We start from the raw sequence: 17,900 nt of genomic DNA, 5'->3' as shown, positions 1-17,900 counted from the left end.
AACTAGGGTCGGACTTTCCAACTTGAGGCAATTCCAGATGTCTATATCAAGGAGTTTCCTAAGGCAACCTGCAAAATATTTTGCCACCTTTTCAGCAGGCACCCACTCTGAGTATCAGGGTTGTAGGAAATCCCCGGGTTAAAGCATGTCCTACAGATTTGGGCTAATCTACTCACTGTTGCTTGATCATTATTGTGTGCCATAGGGTAAGGGAAAGGTCGCTATGGTCTAGAGGGAAACATGTCCCCATTGGAGTCGGCTTGCAAGTCATCCCCATTAAGGGGGTCTGGGGTGTGATGCCCCACTGATATGAGGAAACTACTGTCCCTGATGGCTGGTGACCGTATCCCGCAGGGGGAGGAGAGACGGTTGAATTGAGACAGAAATGCTTTTTTAAATCTATTGAAGGCACTGAGATCCAGTCCCTGGTGTTTCCTTTTCTGTCTTGCCTCAGTTGGTATGCTGTCAAGGTGTCTTTGAGGTTCTGAGACCACAGGAGGTCTCATAGGGTCTTTCTCCCTAAAGGGGGAGGTGCTTGGGGGAACTACGGGCCAGTTGCAGAATCTTCCTCTGAAGAGGTGCCATAGCAGCACTGACTGCTCTATGTATAGATGCGTACCCCACTTCTGTATAGTCTTCATCCCATGTTAAGAACGAGACAGCCTCTTCCTCCATATAGGAGTTGTCTAATTGCTGCATATTAAACAGTTGGGATGCTGGCCACCAGCAGTATATCAGAGACAAAAGGGCTCCATTTTGGGGGTCAAGGCCCTCGGGACACAGCACACCAAATTGATTTTTACAGGGGGTATTTGTATATCAAATGTCTTGGTTAGTGCCCCTATTGTTTTGCCTTGTGCAACATATTCATGCTTACAGAACCCCACAGACGTCAGACTCCGGGCTACTAGGCGGCAAGGCGATTTGCAGGAGGGACTGCTGTTGTTGCACTGTCTTCCAAAGTGGGCCACGGTGAGACAGTGTGCACTAACCATCCGGAGTGGAGCACCAATCCTAACATATAACCCAGCCCTGAGTCCCCTGGAGATTGGAGGACTAAACCGTGGGTGGTGAACCGCGAAGTAAAAGTTACAGGGGCCGTGTAAGGAACACAGTGAGCATTCCCACAGGTACCCCACTTATAAGCGATTGCTACAGAACGAGAATAAAATTATTACAAACCACAGTGGCAACAAAAACGTCGCATGAGGCAGAAATAGACAAGAATAAAGGAGACTCATCTGTTGGGTGCAGTAACATTGGAGAAAGAGGGAGTCTAGAAAGTGACCACCCAGTATGAGGTATATGCAATCAACACTGTCATTGGATAATGTTGTTGTTATATCCTTTCCCTAGAGCTGCCGGGAAAATTAGTTTGTTATGGCACATGTTTCTAAGGCTGCTAGAGATTTAAGTGCAGAAAGTTAAGCATAATCCTTGCATAGTCCTGACATTGAATTAAGTAAAACTGCTACTATTGATGCCTGTAATATTCCACTAAGGGCCCAATTGCGATGTTGAACGGACCTGAGTCCGCGCAACATCATTTAACTGTCGGTTCCAACCCAGCAGTAGGATGCAACAGAACACTGTTCGTCGCACTCCTATTCTTTACAATGGGAGCATGCTTTCCGACCGAAATGCATGCTCTTAGTGTAAAGAGAAGAGGTGCAGTTCATCCCTGCACCCCATGGAGAGCAGGGATCAACAGTGGGTCACCATAAGTGCCCCCTCCGCCACCACCCGGACGGCTTGCACCCATGAGGGCCTGCTGGGGGCCCCCAAAGCCAACTTCCGACAGCCTTTTTGTGTCAGAGAGGCCAGCACAGAAAGACTGTTAAAAATCCGACATTGTAATCCCTCAGGCGGAAAAAGCCGCCCTTGGGATTACAGGTGGCTTTCCGAATGGCAGACGGACTCTCTGAGTCTGTCAGAAGCCATTCGGAAATCTGGTTCAGATTAATTTCAGCCCAACTCCATCCAATAGGGTTGGTCGGAAATGAATCCGAACAGGAGATTACAATGCCATAGAAACGGCTCCGACCGAGGATGGGAGCCTTTACCTACTGCATCGTAATCAGGTCCTAAGAGTTAAGTACAAATTTCATTGTGGTCAGAACAAAGCAGGAAATATGCTTGTTAACTATTTAAAAAGTAAAACAGAAAGTAAAGTTATTGGGTCTATTGTTAATGAAGTTGATGATAGTATTGCAATTGCTATTGCGGACATTTCTAGTTCCTTTCAAACCTTTTATAAATCATTATGTACTGGAGATACTCACCCTTGTGATGCCTATTTTGCGAAGTTTATTTTGCAAAGTTTATTTATATTATTTCCAAACCATCCTCTTACTTTGATAAATTTGAAGATCCAGATCAAATTTCAAATTATACCAATAGTCTTTTACTATTTACTATTAGACAACCTTGTACCTTTATATATGATTTTCATGATAGTCTTATACCTCGTATTATTCCTTGTGAAAGGTCTTTATTCAGAGATGTCTCAATTGAAGATGTTATTCTTATGTCCAATCGAAGCCAAATCTCTAAACACCCCATCTTAAAATATTATCACTATCTGTTAAATAGTGTTATTTGATAAATTCACTCCCCAAAAATGGTTTTATGAACTCATTAATTTGGTTTAATAAGTTTATAAAGATACATATTAGATCACTTTATTTTAAACATTGGAAAAAAAGGATATTTTCATTTGCATTAATTGTGGAACAAGAACAACATTGCTACTTTTGATTTCCTAAAGGAGAAGTATCAATTACCAACTTCATTAGGAGTTGAATATAACCTATTTCAGGATTATCTCCAAAGTTTCAGTCCCAAATCCCCTACATCTTATGACTCTTTGAAATTGGCTCTGTAATTAATAGGTTATTCCATTGTCATTATTTGAAAACCTTTATGGGATAAGTTTGATTTAAATATTTTAAAAAGTTTGTATAGTTACCTCCCACTTACTTTTTCCATTATATATATATTTAGGCTCCCTATCTCATGATTTTCACAGCTCTACTAATATGCCTCTTTTAATCAACCTTTTGATTGCAATTGTTTTCAAACTAGTCTTGTCTTGCTAGAAAGACTATTCCAAATTATCTGTTTTTACTTCGTGGAATTTTGTTTTCTACAGTTACATAATTCACACTGTCCCTTCTCTTAGCCTTCACCAAAAAAGTAAACCTGACCTAGCTTGGCAACCTCTTACAAACTTTCTTTCACACTCAGCTCATCATTTTTCAATTACCAGGTCTTAGTACTCTTATCTTTCTTATACTCTAACTTTAGCCTTTTCGCCTTTTGCTTTCTCTATGGATTTTGTTTGACATGTTATCATATTATGTATGATTGCAATTTTGTGCATATGTTATTTTATTCTCCAAATAAAAATTATTAAACACAAGGATAACTGTAGTATGAATAAAACAAAACATCGGCAGTATGAATAAAACAATAATGATTAAGTATAACATACAGTGAAATATGATTAAATAAAACAATAAATATTTCCAGCTGTATACAATTTGGCAATATTAATAGAGATTTAAAAAAATATTGCCATTTATTGATGCTTTACGATTAAGGAACTATGGAAAATCATTCTCAGGAGAGCTGTTGTGCTCTATAACATCTTATCATTCTTGATCTATTCCTCCCCCTTTCTAACTCTGTCTCCTTGGGAACTAGACTTTTCTGGAACTTGTTTTGCATTATGAATAAAATGTCAGATGAACTATCCAGGCAATATCTGTCAGATTTTTTCATACACCTTCAGATGTGATGCACAGTTTTTCAAATAATTCTGATACTAAGGGTTATAGAGTCTTGCATGTAATTTACAGACCATAGCTAAAATGAAATCCCCCACGCTTGTAACAGTGGGATCTTGGTCACATAAGAAAGCAACATTGCAGTCACAGTGTTTCTTACTCATATTCTCTTCAGCCTATGGGCAATTCTTATTTTACTAATCGCTTCATACTTGGGGCACATCAAAAGGAAATGTTGTGTTCTTTATAAATGGTTTAAGTGATAGGTACAGATTTCGGTCACTGCCAAGTTCTATTTAATCATTTTCTTCACCATGGATAGCACATTACACCTTGCCATTGTAAACAATTGCTTTGCTGAAGTTTCACAAGTGTCTGGACACAGTACTGTTGGTTATTTTCTAAAGGGTAATTATCCTGCCTTTCGAGGACTTCCAAGCTTCCCAATTGCAACTCTTTTTTATTTCTTCAACGCCTCTGAAAGGACTGTTTTGCTCGGTGAGGGCTGGACCTCTGGATGTAGCAAATTTTCCATAATTAACACATGAAGGTCCTGCCGTAATTCAACATAGACTTTTGATGGTTTGTCTAATTTTAGATGGTTTGCACAAATAATTTGTGTGAGCTGCCAATAATTTAACAGTATCTCTTGAAACCATTCTGCCATCTCTTCGATTGAATTATAACTGACATTAGCTTTAACAGCAAGTTTTGAGAGAACACAAACTTAAATCTCTAGATTGACACACAATGGTAACACATTATTGAAAATGTTTGACACAGACTGTATAACCGAACAAATGAAAAGGAAAAAGATAAGACCCGAGGTAAAACCTCAACTAAAAATAACAGCTGATGTTTTCAAAAACTACTTACGTGTTCACACTCCTCACACATGATCGTGTTTGTCAATTCACCAACAAAAATTCGATCTATGAAGTTCATTTTCACACCCTCCCTTCCGTAAGCTGAAATTATAAAAGTTTTTTGAAACATGGTCACAAACAATTTGTAGACTGAACAAGAAATTCTGTATAGATACAACAACTGAACCTTTTCCAGGCACTACGCTTTTATTTTAACATGAACAACATATGGACATCGGTTCACCGGAATCTTGAAACCTCAAACTAAAAAATAAAATATTATGGTAATTTTCATTTAAATATTTTTGAGTTAGAGATCCCAATTGTTTCCAAGACTGTTAAATATTGTGCTTCTTTTTGCAATGCTTATCTTGTTACTGGTTAATTGAAGAGCTTTGCAATAGATTTGTACGCACAAACACCGGGAAGACTTACAAAGACTTTCATCACTTTACAGTCAATAACAAGATTGCCCCTTTCAACTGAGCTGCAATGAGGATATGTAACTGTGTATGTACTAGGAAATCTACTGAATAGAAAAGCTCCGGCGAGAAACAAAGTCACAAACGGGCCATACTGCTTCGACATCAGACGTAACAAAGGCACACACTACACTAAAGCCAACATCCAGTTTAGGACAGCTAGCCATGCAAACCACGATGCTGAAGTGGGAGTGGCTCATTTAGTTTAGTTCATATGCTACCCAAGTTGCATCATCAACTTAGTGAGTTGGTCAATCTTGTTAAAATGCGTGTGGCGTTCCTCAGTTTAAGAGAATGTAAACTTTTTTGTATCTCTGGCTAGCATTTGTGTGTGTGTGTGTGTGGTTTACTTGATAGAAGTAGGGAGTTAAGCATAATGTAGAAAGGGAATGCAAAATGGTCAGACTATTCTTTAGGACTGGGTGGAAGGCATGTAATGCAGTCATCGAAAATCAGGTCGAAAACATTTCCTTTGAATGAGGGACGAAATGTGCTATTTAAGATTATGAATTTGTGCTATGTGTGCTAACGCAAAAGCATATTTGCAGTTTGGGTTAGCACAGAAATAAACCTGAACAAACTAAGGAATACAGCCAGAATGCTGAATTACAACATATACATATTAATGTATGTGCCTTACTGGAGTCACAAAATTTAGTTAGCCAAACATTAGAAATGAATTGATAATATATTGCAATTGCTAAGGAACTTCAACGTAAAAACCTAAATGTATCTTTTTTCAAGTTAAAGCAAAACAATATGAACTGACCTTCAAGATGTTAAAAGGAAAGGACTTGTTAAAAACACAAGGAATATTTTTAGCAGGATCTTAAATATATTTAACCTATGGCTGGGCCAAAATATTAAAACAGAAAATGCAACCGAAAAACGTCTTTGGATAGTTCTGTTCTAGATCATACCTTGGTGAGAGCTGTGTTAACATGCAAAACAAAATGGAACTTTCATTTGCGATTCTGGTATTTGCTCGTCTTATGAAGTACAATGTAACTGTGCAAACATTTTATTTTAGTCACAGAATTTCATACAGTGATGGCTCATTTTCCACACAATAAGGCTATAAAGACTCACTGCAGTTCCACTGAAGTTTAATAAAACCTTGATTTCAGAATTGGCCCGAATGGCACTTTTGCTCAATTATGGAGGCTAACCCGCACTCCAAAGTTGGCAAGCTGCAAATTTAGAGGCATTTCCAAAACCTGAGAGGGAATGAAAAAATGACGGGTCATATAAAACCAATGTCCGTCATAAATGAGTACACAAGTTCCAACCTCACATGTAACTTTGTTAATTGGGATGATTTATATTATGATCTTTACAATAAACACCACTTCTGCTGCTTATACTTTGGAACTTCATGGGAGACATTCCTCGTGGGAGACTGCTAGAACAGAATAGAGGAAATTTTGACAGATAGACTGTGTCCAATGGGGTTCCACGTTCACTGAAGTTGAACATGTCTAGTTTAGAACAAACAACATACTTTGTTAATCTGAGCACTTTTGTTTACAAAAAAGTTTCCATTTTCTTTGGGATTTCACTGCAACCTACGCTTTGTAACATATGTGTGATCTTCCCACTTAAGATGCTAGGTGAGTTAATTGCCATGTGTTATTCATATGCACATTTGTGATGGTTACTTCTAACAGCATATTCCTCACCTTGAGAATACCCCCAGGTACCAGACTGGATCCGGAATATGTTTTAGCATAGCCTCCACCCCGGTAGGTTGCATCATATAGCTTGGCATAAACTCTGTTCCACCCTGGAAATGTGGGATGGTGTGACATATAAGCGCCACCAAAATGCGCTGATATCAGTTCCTTTCTTTCTGTGCTTTTCTATGTGAATCTAGAGCTATCTCCTAACTTTTTCTTATCAGTTGACAAGTTATCTTTTCAAAATGTTTCTCAAGGGGCAGGGAAACATGCACCCTCCGAAAACTACAGGGTTTAAACCTTGTAAGGGTCTGTCGCAAACAGATGTCTGTGACAGAGGTGTTTGGCTTTAGTCCAGAACTCCAAGTCATGTAAGGAGTGTGCCCTTATGTACCCAAAGGAAGTCTGGGATCGTCAGGTATTTGTATTTATAATATTTATAAAACCATTATACCTAAATGTGTGAAAGCGCTAGCACTGTGAGTAGACAACTGCAGAGAAAAGATACCAGAAATGCTATAATCACGGGAGAGAGAAAAGCCATGTTTTCAATTGCCTACGGAAGGCTACATGAAAGGTTTAACTGCAATGTGGGTGGGCAGTGTGCTCCACAGTTTAGCAACTGCAACTGAGAAAGAGCGATCACTCGGGGCGTGGCTAGCAGCCGATCATGGCGGCAGCATAAAGGGCGAGCTCTGTAGTTAGAGCGGCCTCTCCAAACATCCGTTCACTTATCCGGCCAATTTACGATCTCTAACGGAGGGGCCCGACGCCCAGGACCGGGCAGAGTCGAAGGCAACAACCCCGGTAAGAATCCGACACCGGGTGGAGAAGTTCCAGTAAGTCGCATCTGAGGCCTGTGCAGCTACGAAGATCAAGGGGCTGTCCTCACTGAGGCGACCTACCGGAAGTGGCGCGACCCTGGACGGGAGTCGCCGGAAGCGCTCCGTTGGTGTGGGACAAGGCTGCGGTGACCCTACAAACTACCAAGACCGCTAACCAGAGCACGCAGAAAAAGCGGAATCGATAGCAGAGGGAAGCGTGGGTATCACCGCAATTGCAGACAGCCGGACTGCGGGTTGTGGTGCAGGAAAGTTTGGCTGCGGGAAGGAGCGGCCGCCATCTTGCACACCACAACCACCTCGGGAGCCGGGCGGCATCCGGCCCCAGTAGAGGACAGCAGAGACACACGCGGGTGGAGTCGGCAAAGTGCCTGAAGAGCCTTCCACCGACTCATTAAATGCCCCCAGGAGCGGCTTGAGGGGAGTGATCGAGTCTTGCGGGCACCTGACTTTGTACACCCTGATGGTGGTTGGCTCCAGCGGCGCTGCTGAGTGGTCCCGAGCTATATAAAACCGCGGTGAGTGGCGCCGGGGAATTGCAGCGGCCTGCTGACCGCCCAGACCCACCAGCGCTGGAATGCATCGACCCACCGACGGGCCCCATTGGGGGAACACGAAGTGCTGATGACCGCCTCGGGACGTGTAAATCCCCATACAGAGTAGCGGGCGGCTTTGCCAACCTGATCGGACCACTGAGGCTGGCGGCGGCTAGAAGACGGCCCACAAGCTGGACTCCACTCTAGCCCCCACATAACTTTGCGTGTGAACGCCTGCAGCGACCGACTACACTGTGTGATATCAGCCTTGGGATTAACCAGATACAGTGTGAACACCTGGGAGGCGGCGAATCCGGTGCATAGTAGTAACTACCGGCCCTGCACACCAGTTGTCAACGGAGATATAAGGCGCACAGAAAGGCCTTTCCCAAGGATGACACAGGGGCCATCGTCAGTGAAGGAGGTGGCAGTACGCTCGACACAGGGTGCATAGACTGGACAGTTTCGAATTACCCGTAAGTCGGAGACCACAGCGATAGCACTCCCCGCCAGACTGAAAATAAGGCATAATATCACCACAGGAACCGGACTATGTCACTACACTGCCTGCCGAACAACAACTGAATGAGCAGGGTGTACGATTTGACTGAAAGAGCAGTAGGGGAGTGGTGGGCCACATCCTGGATACACAACAAATTGGTTCAGACCCCTCTCAATCCTCTTCCGCGTCACCACACGGGGGCCAAACACGATGGCAATCGGAGCCAGACACTGCGGCAGCCAACATGGCGGGCAGGGGCTCAAAAGGAGGCACCACACAGACCCGTATTGATAAATACGCTTGCGACAAGGGCACCTCCTCCCCAACAGAAGGAAGAACACCCGCCGGCAAATCCACAGACGGAGCAGGTGGGATAAAGGCAACACTGGATGACGTTATGAGGGCCTTGACACAAGTACAAGCAACGGTGGGCTCGATCTCTACCGAAATCACTCTTATCAGGGCAGACTTCCACAAAATGTCCGAAAAGGTGAGCTCCATGGAGGTGGTTACGAAATCATTGGTGGAGGACGTCTCGGAGCTCCAGAAGGCGATGGAACGGATGACGGTGGAGAATAAGATGCTGCGAGAGAGACTGGATGATCAAGAAGGGCGCTCCAGGAGAAACAACGTCAGGATCCTTGGGGTTTCGGAGTCCGAGGGTAAGTTCCTCCACGTAGAGCAATGAACCTCTACCTGGAGGAACTAATAAAAACGGAACTCCAACCCAAGGGCCTATCCTCCTTCTTTTCCGTTGAGAGAGCACATCGAGTCCCGAGGGGGCGGCCAAAACCGGGCGCAGCTCCACGACCAATCCTGGCCAGGCTGTTCAATTTTCGGGACAGAGACGCCATTTTGCAGGCGGCGCGAGTATCCCCACCTGTCAAAATCCAAAATTCTACGCTGGCCTTCTTTCCGGATTATACGGCGGAGGTCGCTCGCCGCAGGAGGACGTTCTTAGATGTGAAGAAGGAGCTGAGAGCATGAGAAATTCAATACTCGATGCTGTTTCCAGCCAGGTTTCCGAATAGCGGCGGACAACAAGACCTGGTTCTTTGACACTCCGGAGATAGCCCAGGACTGGCTGGAAGGATGGAGGCCTGCCACTCAGCCTCGCCATTCGAGTAGAACACCAAGGAACCAAGGGACAGGAAATCATCCGAACTCTCAGGCTTTAGGACGTGACATGGAGGAATGTTCGCCAATAAGGGAAGGTGTGGACGAGGATGCTGATGCGGAATATTCACCACCCGGTGAATGCAAGACATTAAAACGAATAAGTTAAATGCCTAACGGACTGCCACTGGACACTGGGCTGAGGGCATCTGAGGAGGGTGAGAGAGGCCGCCAACTCCGGAGAGTCCTTCGCCTCAGCGAGCAAGTATATTGTGTGTGGGGGATGGGTTAAGCACTCTGCCAAGTTGGAGGGCGGGCGGTTCCAGGTCCGTATAGCAGGGGGGAAGGGAGGAGGGAGTTCAGGAAGGGGGCGTTTCCAGTTTTTGTTCAATGTTTGACTCATGATGATTGGGTAGGGCACGAAGATACCATCACAATGGTTGAACCTCGATTGGCACAAAGGTCGCAATCCATAATGCATACAAGTCTTACAATGCAGGATAGGAATGGCACACCACATGCAGGCTGATACCTTAGATGAGGAACTTCGCACGGGGCAGGTAGCACCACTACAATTGACGTCCTGGAATGTGCGGGGGTTGGGAGACAAGATTAAGCAGGGGCTGGTCCTGCAAAGTATTCGAAGGTTGAGTCCCGCCCTAGTTTTTCTTCAAGAGACGCATTTGGTGGTTCCAGCTAGTCAGGCATTAGACAGACGGGGTTACCACATGATAGTACATTCAGATTTCACCTCAGGATCATGCGGGACGGGCATACTGATGCGGAAATCATCCCCATTCATGATACAGACCAGTGGCGGCTGGTGACATTTGAAAGTGGCGAGGCGTAACATTGTCGTACTGCACTTTTATAATGCAGACAAATAACTGTCAGACACACAGCCGCCTCCTGCCTCCTTCCATCTTGCTCCTGACTCCTGCCTCTCCTCTTGGTTAGTGTACCCCCTTCTCTGCCTCTTATTTTCCCTCACACTCCTGCCCTTGGAATGCTTGTGCCACCTGCCTTCCCTATGCCCGCTGCAACAGCGGCAGTGACAGCTCTCTGCCATCCCTTGACCTCCACCTCTCGCTTGCTAGTCAAATGTTCAAGCTTGTACTGTTGTACAGGACATGCAAGGGTGTGAGTGATTGACTTTTAAGAGATAACTGTTGCCACCTGCAGCAGAGGACATCAGAGAGTGCACGCTTCGGTCTGTTGCCAGAACTACCCTTGTAAGAATGTGCAAACTCACCTCACCTCGGGTGGAACACGTACACCATGTTTTTAGATCACTAATCACGATACGTCAAGCATTGTGCTCCAAATCGTTTGTTGTCACTGACTTCTCACCCAAATTTCAGGCCGATGCAACACTTGGGTGCGTGTGCCAGCGGCTGCGGAGGTCCGTCTCCCACCCTCCTCCGATGAATCCTGGGGGTGGAGAGGAATGCTACACCTTTTGAACCCTCTGCCTTCTGGCCATAACCTGCAGCTGATCAAATGATTAGCGGCGAGCACCTAACTTAGAAGCAGACACACTATTGCGGAGATGACGAGGCGCTATACCCCAGAGCTGCCGACTTTGTAATTGAGGAAACAGGTTTCAGTCCTGACATCAGCTCAACATCCTGTGATTGTGAGTAAATCACTTTAATCTCTCCGTGTCTTTTTTACAAAATCTGACCTTGTGTAATGTAACTGGTGGTGTCGTGTTGACATAAACCCACCAATACCGGTCCATTGGCCGAGTTCGCGCTGTATAAAACGGAAAATATATCTAAAAATAAATAAATATAAACCCTCGAACCTTATATTTCCATTCCCACTCTCATCCATCCCAGTACTCCCACCAGGGCCTATCACACCTATCACAAACTCAGCACTAGGCAAAACACTCGCTGAGCGCCACGGTACAGCCAGAATAGCACTGCCCCACACAGATACACATGAGTCTCTGCAAGCAAGCATGCCAATCTCCTGAGCATTCAACTGTTTCTTCAGCTTTCAATTAAAACACAGTTCATTCACTACGTTTTATGGCAGGAGTGGATGGCTTGGAACTGAGATACAACTAACTGGGCAGGCTACAGCTTTTGATAGAGTTGAATTTTGGGAATTTTGTGGATGATTCAGAAATATATTGAAAGTACACTAAGAATTTCAACCTAGAGACAGAATGGAAGAGCCCTGCCAGTGCCAATGCCACAATAATAGATGAGAGTGAAAGGGCCAATCAGCGTGGAGGTGCCTTCTGTGAATTCTATACACACACCTTAGCAAGTGGACGTGAGGAGGGAAAAGGGAAGTATTTTGAGACCTCGGTGGATATCTGTCTCAATACTGGAATACCAACGTGTACAGTTGATGTGTGACCTTGTGTATGTTTACGTCCGTACATTCTTGTGAACGGAGCAGCTCGGGTACGGCACATATCTGTACTTTGTAGGTGAGGTTGACGAGCATTGAGAGAGCTCAGTGGATGTCTCGGTACGGAAAGACCGCAGTGTGCACACAGGTACAAACAGGTAGCTTTTGAGGGCTCTTTGGATGTTCAGTCCTGAAATCCATGGCGTGTGGTCACTGGTCTGTTCGGTCAGTACAGAGGTTCATTGTGTGAACCCCGGGATGTTTCAGTGGCTAGCTATCAGTTTGTATGGCGGATCAGTGCACAGGTGCTTTATAAAACCTCTTTGATTGTCTCAGTTATGGGATGTTTGTTGAAGCTCTGTGGTGGATATCACAGAGCTGGAGGACCGACCGAGGTGTAAAACAGCACAAGATAAATGTGTAATGTGAGACGTATACGTGCCCCACTAGGGGAGTTTAGAAGCACACGGAGGGTCGAGATATTATATATGTGTATAGTGTATTACAATAAATCTAATAGCAGAAATGATGTAAACGGGTCAATTACACCGTAACATTACTTTGTGGGTACCCTTGCTTTGTTCTCTTGTATTGGATGTAACAACCCAATTGACCAGCTGAAAGGGCAGCGAAAGGGCAATATAATATTTATTTACCATCAGACTCCGGACTGGCGAGCTGCGAGCACACGACGAAGGTCAGGACGACTGGTGGTCACGCATCTTGTCTTCGTGACTCTCCACAGACTCTGCACTTTCACTTTCTTTACTTGAGTTGTTCTTGTGTTCTGGCCGGGTTTCACCACGCGCGGTGCCGTTCCAGACAGCGTAGAAAATGGCCAATCACCTCGACATGGCTGGATAGCAATATGGTGATTGGCCATACAGTGCAGCCCCTCAGCAGAGCAGCCAACCCCAACGCACGGACACATCCTGCTGCAGCAGCCAATCCTGGCGCAGCGTTAAAGCAACACTGCGCCAGGATTGGGCTACGAGCAGGATACATTCTGCCCATTTATGAGACCGGGGGCCCGGATCCCTGCCTGACTGTGCCCTGTGTCTCGAGAGGGGGGGGGGAGGGAAGGTCTACTGTGCGCATGCGCGGGCCAGTCGAAGTTTTTACTACTCCTGGATCCCATATGCGCATTACTTATTTACTGTCTCAGCTATTCTCACTCTGCCTGTGCGTGCGTTGCCTGTCACTCTCTCCACTGCAGCCCCGCCCCCCGGCCACGGCCCACTTCCTACGAGGCGGGATTGTGTCAGGCTTGTCTCGGGGCTGGTAGCGCACAGTGCGCTCAGATTTATTTTTTCATCAGCTGAGCTGACAGCTGCAGACAGCACAGATCAGAAGGATACTCTTGGCTTTCAATGCAAGTGCGGTCGTCCATGGCTAGTGGGGCAACGCCCCAACGCCCCCAATGGACGGACCGCCACTGATACAGACCACTAAAAAGGACGTCCAAGGCTTCCAGAGGGCGAACTTATTATAGGAGGTGACTTCAACGCAGTGGCACATAACATGCATGATAGATTCCCGGTCCGGACACAGACCCCGGGTCCCTCCCGACTCAGTGAGTTCTTGGAAGTGCAGGGGCTGGTGGACGTCTGAAGGCAATTGCACCCTGGGGACCAACAGTGCACCTACTACTCCACAGTTCACAATAGTCTATCGCGTATTGACTATTTCCTTACACTGGGCGACAGCCTCCTTACCATAGGTGATATACAGATTAGACCTAGGGGCATATCAGATCACTCTCCGCTCACATTGACTTTGTCATGCTCAGAGAGGGCTCGCAAAAGAATATACCCGATTTTCTCAGGCTATCTCATGGTACCACCCATACGTAAGGAATTAGAGAAGGTGACCCAATACTACTTTGCAGAAAACGCGGACTCAGTAGCGTCACCTACGATCTTGTGGGAAGCCTACAAAACAGTTCTCAGAGGGCAGGCCATCACGACCATAGCGGGGCATAAGCGTACACAAAAACGGGAGCTGCTGGAGTTGGAGTTAAAACTTAGTAGGGCAAATGCAGCCCACATGGCGGACCCGACGGAGGACACGCTGCATTCACTCCAACTCTGCCAGCAGCTCCATGATGACCATATGAGACGACGGACAGTCGAGAATATAGCGGCGACAGCACATAGAGTCTATGACATTGGCGATAAGGCGAGTAAACTCCTGGCCTCGTTGGATAAAAAGAAGGGAGGTAATAGGAATATTTTACAACTGCAGGGCTCCCACGGGACGCTGCACACGTGCCCATCGATGATAGTAGAAGCCTTAGCCGATCACTACCAGGAGGTATACACCCCGACAGTCGAGATAACATCAAGAGCGGCGACGACAGCTCTCCAGGATGTACCGACTCAGACCCTATCACAAGAAGCAGTAGATCAACTGGAAGCTGATCTGTCACCAGAGGAGTTACAATTAGCCATCAATGCGCTCCACTCCGGTAAAGCCCTAGGCCCCAACGGGATCCCTATTGAGTGGTATAAGGCAATTTCTGGAACGCTAAGTAAACCCCTACTGGCTATGTATATAGACAGCCTGGAGCAAGGGATCCTGCCCCTCGACCAGCGTATTGCTACCATTGTGGCGATTCCGAAACCGGGCAAGCCGCCCACAGAGTGCGCATCATATCGCCCCATATCACTTATTAATGTTGAGGCCAAAATTCTAGCAAAGGTATTGGCAACTAGACTGATGCCTCACCTCACGCACTTGATCCATCCAGATCAATTGGGATTTATGCCGCATAGGAGTACGGCGCTGAACCTCTGCAGAGTGCACAGAGCGATGGCGCGAGTCCCATTACTGACGGAACCGGCAGCCATCCTGTCGTTGGACGCCAGGATGGCGTTCGACATGGTGGAATGGTAATACCTATTCACAGTGTTGGCCCACATGGGCTTTGGCCCCAAATTTATCTCCTGGATACGGCTCCTTTATACAGGACCGGCGGCGCACGTGACAGCAAACGGGCATATCTCTCGCGAGATATCATTAGCAAGGCTGGGATGCCCGCTCTCGCCTTTGCTATTCGCCTTGGTCTTAGAACCGTTGGCAATTACCATCAGAGCCTCCCCGTTATTGAAGGGAATATGCTGGGGAGAAAGCTGGGAGGACAGAGTCTCCCTTTTTGCTGATGACATGCTAATCTATCTGTCGGACCCAGAAAGGGGTATTCCGGTACTCCTGGCACTGTGTGACAAGCATGGACATACTTCCGGCTACACAATCAATTGGACAAGGTCGGTCATTTACGAACTTACGGGCCCCTTGCCGAGAATTCCTGCCAGCTGCCCATTGGCGGTGGCGGGCACCTCCTTCCGATACCTGGGAATCCACATCACCCACGATGACAAGGTCTTTTATGAGTTGAACTTGCTGCCATCGCTCATTCGACTGAGGGCTGATGTGAGACACTGGAAGGCCCTTCCTCTGACATTACTGGGGCGGGCAGCGCTGTTTAAAAGGATGGCGCTGCCACGCTTTCTTTATGTATTGGAAAATACATCGATTCTGGTGCCACCTTCCTACTTCCGTAAAGTGACGGCTGAAGTAACTGGTCTACTGTGGGGAGATCGCCCGGCTCGTATAGCACATGTGAAGCTCGTCCGCGGTTGGTACGACGGTGGGATAGCCCTGCCGAAAGTACAATTATACTACTGGGCAGCGCACCTCAAGGTTCTCAACCAATGGCTACATGCCCCGCAGGGCGATCCGGCATACCTTGCGAACAGAGCGCAATTGGGAACACACAGTCTACTGGCCCCACTATACCACAAGGGACTGGCAGCAAAACTAATAGGCCCGACGAGGCACACAGTGGCGCTATGGCACAAGGCACAGGCGAAGCTCAAATGGGGAGGTGTCATAACAAAACTTACACCTCTATGGGACACCAAGGCGCTGGGCCACCTACGACATAGCAAGGGGTTCACCCTATGGGACGACATAGGAATCTCCACGGTGGGAGACTTGTGGACAAAAGACGGGGTGATCCCCTTCACACACCTTCAACAACAGTATGAACTAGGCCCTAACGAAACCTATCGCTATATCCAAATAAGACACGCGCTGATGACGGCTATCGAAGTGGGAGCGGAGGTCCCTGAGTCTTTCCCATTGGAAGATCGCCTCCTAACTGAATATATGCAGACTGGCGCCACTTCCCTCACATATCGGAAGCTAGTAAATAACCTACCAGACCCCTTACATAAATTGAGGGAGAAATGGGAGGGCGAACTGGGCGAAATGGATGAGACAGACTGGAACGCTGCAATGGCATCCCCGAAGGAAGCGGGCATCTCGGCTCGATTCAGACTGGTGTAGTTTAATATACTGCACCGGGTCTACTTCACGAGAACCACTTTACGCAAACTACACAGGGCTGAACACCCGTATTGTCTCAGGGGATGTGGAGGGGAAGGTACATTGTGGCATACACTTTGGGAATGTCCGATTATAGCTGATTATTTGGCGACAGGTACTACATACCATTTCCCAAACTCTAGGGATATCCATTACACCTGATCCCAGAGTGTAACTATTGAATATGTGGGGGCTGAATGACCTGACACGCCAGGGACAGCAGTGGGCTATTGTGGGTATCATGGTTGCTAAGCGGGACATAGCGCAGAAATGGGGGCGGCGGATGCACCGACCTTGGCGCAGTGGTGCAGAAACATGGACATGCTTCTGGTGATTGAGCGGGCAGTGTATAAAATGAGAGCTAATCCTCGCAAATGGAATAAGATCTGGACTCCATGGAACAACTACCGGGGAGACTTGTGTGATCCTCTACCAGAGGAAGATATAGATAGTTCAGAGGATGAGGAAGACATAGGCTAAATAACTCAGTGGTTGACTTCCTGTGGCGGCATTGTGCTGTGCCGAGAATTGACACGCTGAACAGCCAGTTCTTTTAAGGGGCCTTGGGATTGTAAGAGATAGGACGAATGCTTGAGTTGAAGTGCTGAAGTGGGAGAATGGGAATCTTTGTCATCATATTTGTTGCTAATCGAACCTAATGAGTCATATGTTTGGTTATGGTTATAAAGCAAAAAAGTGAGACGAACTCAGATCTTTCCAGGAATAAATATCTAACTTTCTGCTATGTTGCTGATAAATTGCTGCCGGACCGAAGGTTGTTGGCTTAATAGCGGTGTATTGCTTATGGAGCATTAACTGTGATGTTGCAGCCGGCCCCAGGGTCGTAGGGAAAATGCTGTGTATATTGAGCAGATGTCAATAAAGTCTTACGTTTAAATAAAAATTAAAAAAATTAAAAAAAGAGCGATCACCCCACCTGGTCTTTCAAAATCTAGGTATGATCATCATTTTAAGAGAAGCTGTCTCCTGGAGATGTACCAATGAAAAGCAGTTCTCAGGGGCATGGGCCCCTGATGGTGGAGAGCGCATGAACCAGAAAAAGAGCCTTAAAGGTCACACGCTTCCTGACTGGCAGCCAGTAAAGGTAATGCATACCCACCATGACTGACAGACATTTAGGTACATCCAGAACCAGTAATACTTCCGCATTCTGAATGACGTTTATTCAGCGAGGACTTGTTAATGTTTAAATATAAGGCATTGAAGTAGTCAAGTAGGAAAGTAATTCGCACAATAACCACTATAACTCTGAGATCAATTGGTATGAAGGGAAAAACCTTTTTCTAAATTTTAATAATGAAAAAGCAAGAACTCA

At 46.1% G+C, this 17,900-nt stretch overlaps 1 protein-coding gene across 1 annotated transcript in view; it reads right to left on the bottom strand.

The window, feature by feature from the left end:
• Window positions 1–17,900, bottom strand: part of USP45 (ubiquitin specific peptidase 45) — a 2,087,971-nt gene that overhangs the window by 485,939 nt on the left and 1,584,132 nt on the right. The window contains exon 11 of the mRNA XM_086926622.1: window positions 4,665–4,756. Within this exon, the coding sequence (XP_086782748.1) occupies window positions 4,665–4,756 (92 nt within the window). The remainder of the gene's footprint in view (window positions 1–4,664; window positions 4,757–17,900) is intronic.

Source organism: Lissotriton vulgaris, chromosome 6 (assembly GCF_964263255.1).
Source record: "Lissotriton vulgaris chromosome 6, aLisVul1.2, whole genome shotgun sequence".
Lineage (NCBI taxonomy): Eukaryota > Metazoa > Chordata > Amphibia > Caudata > Salamandridae > Lissotriton > Lissotriton vulgaris.
The sequence above is the reverse complement of the archived record's forward strand: the minus strand, read 5'-3'. Positions and strand labels throughout refer to the sequence as shown.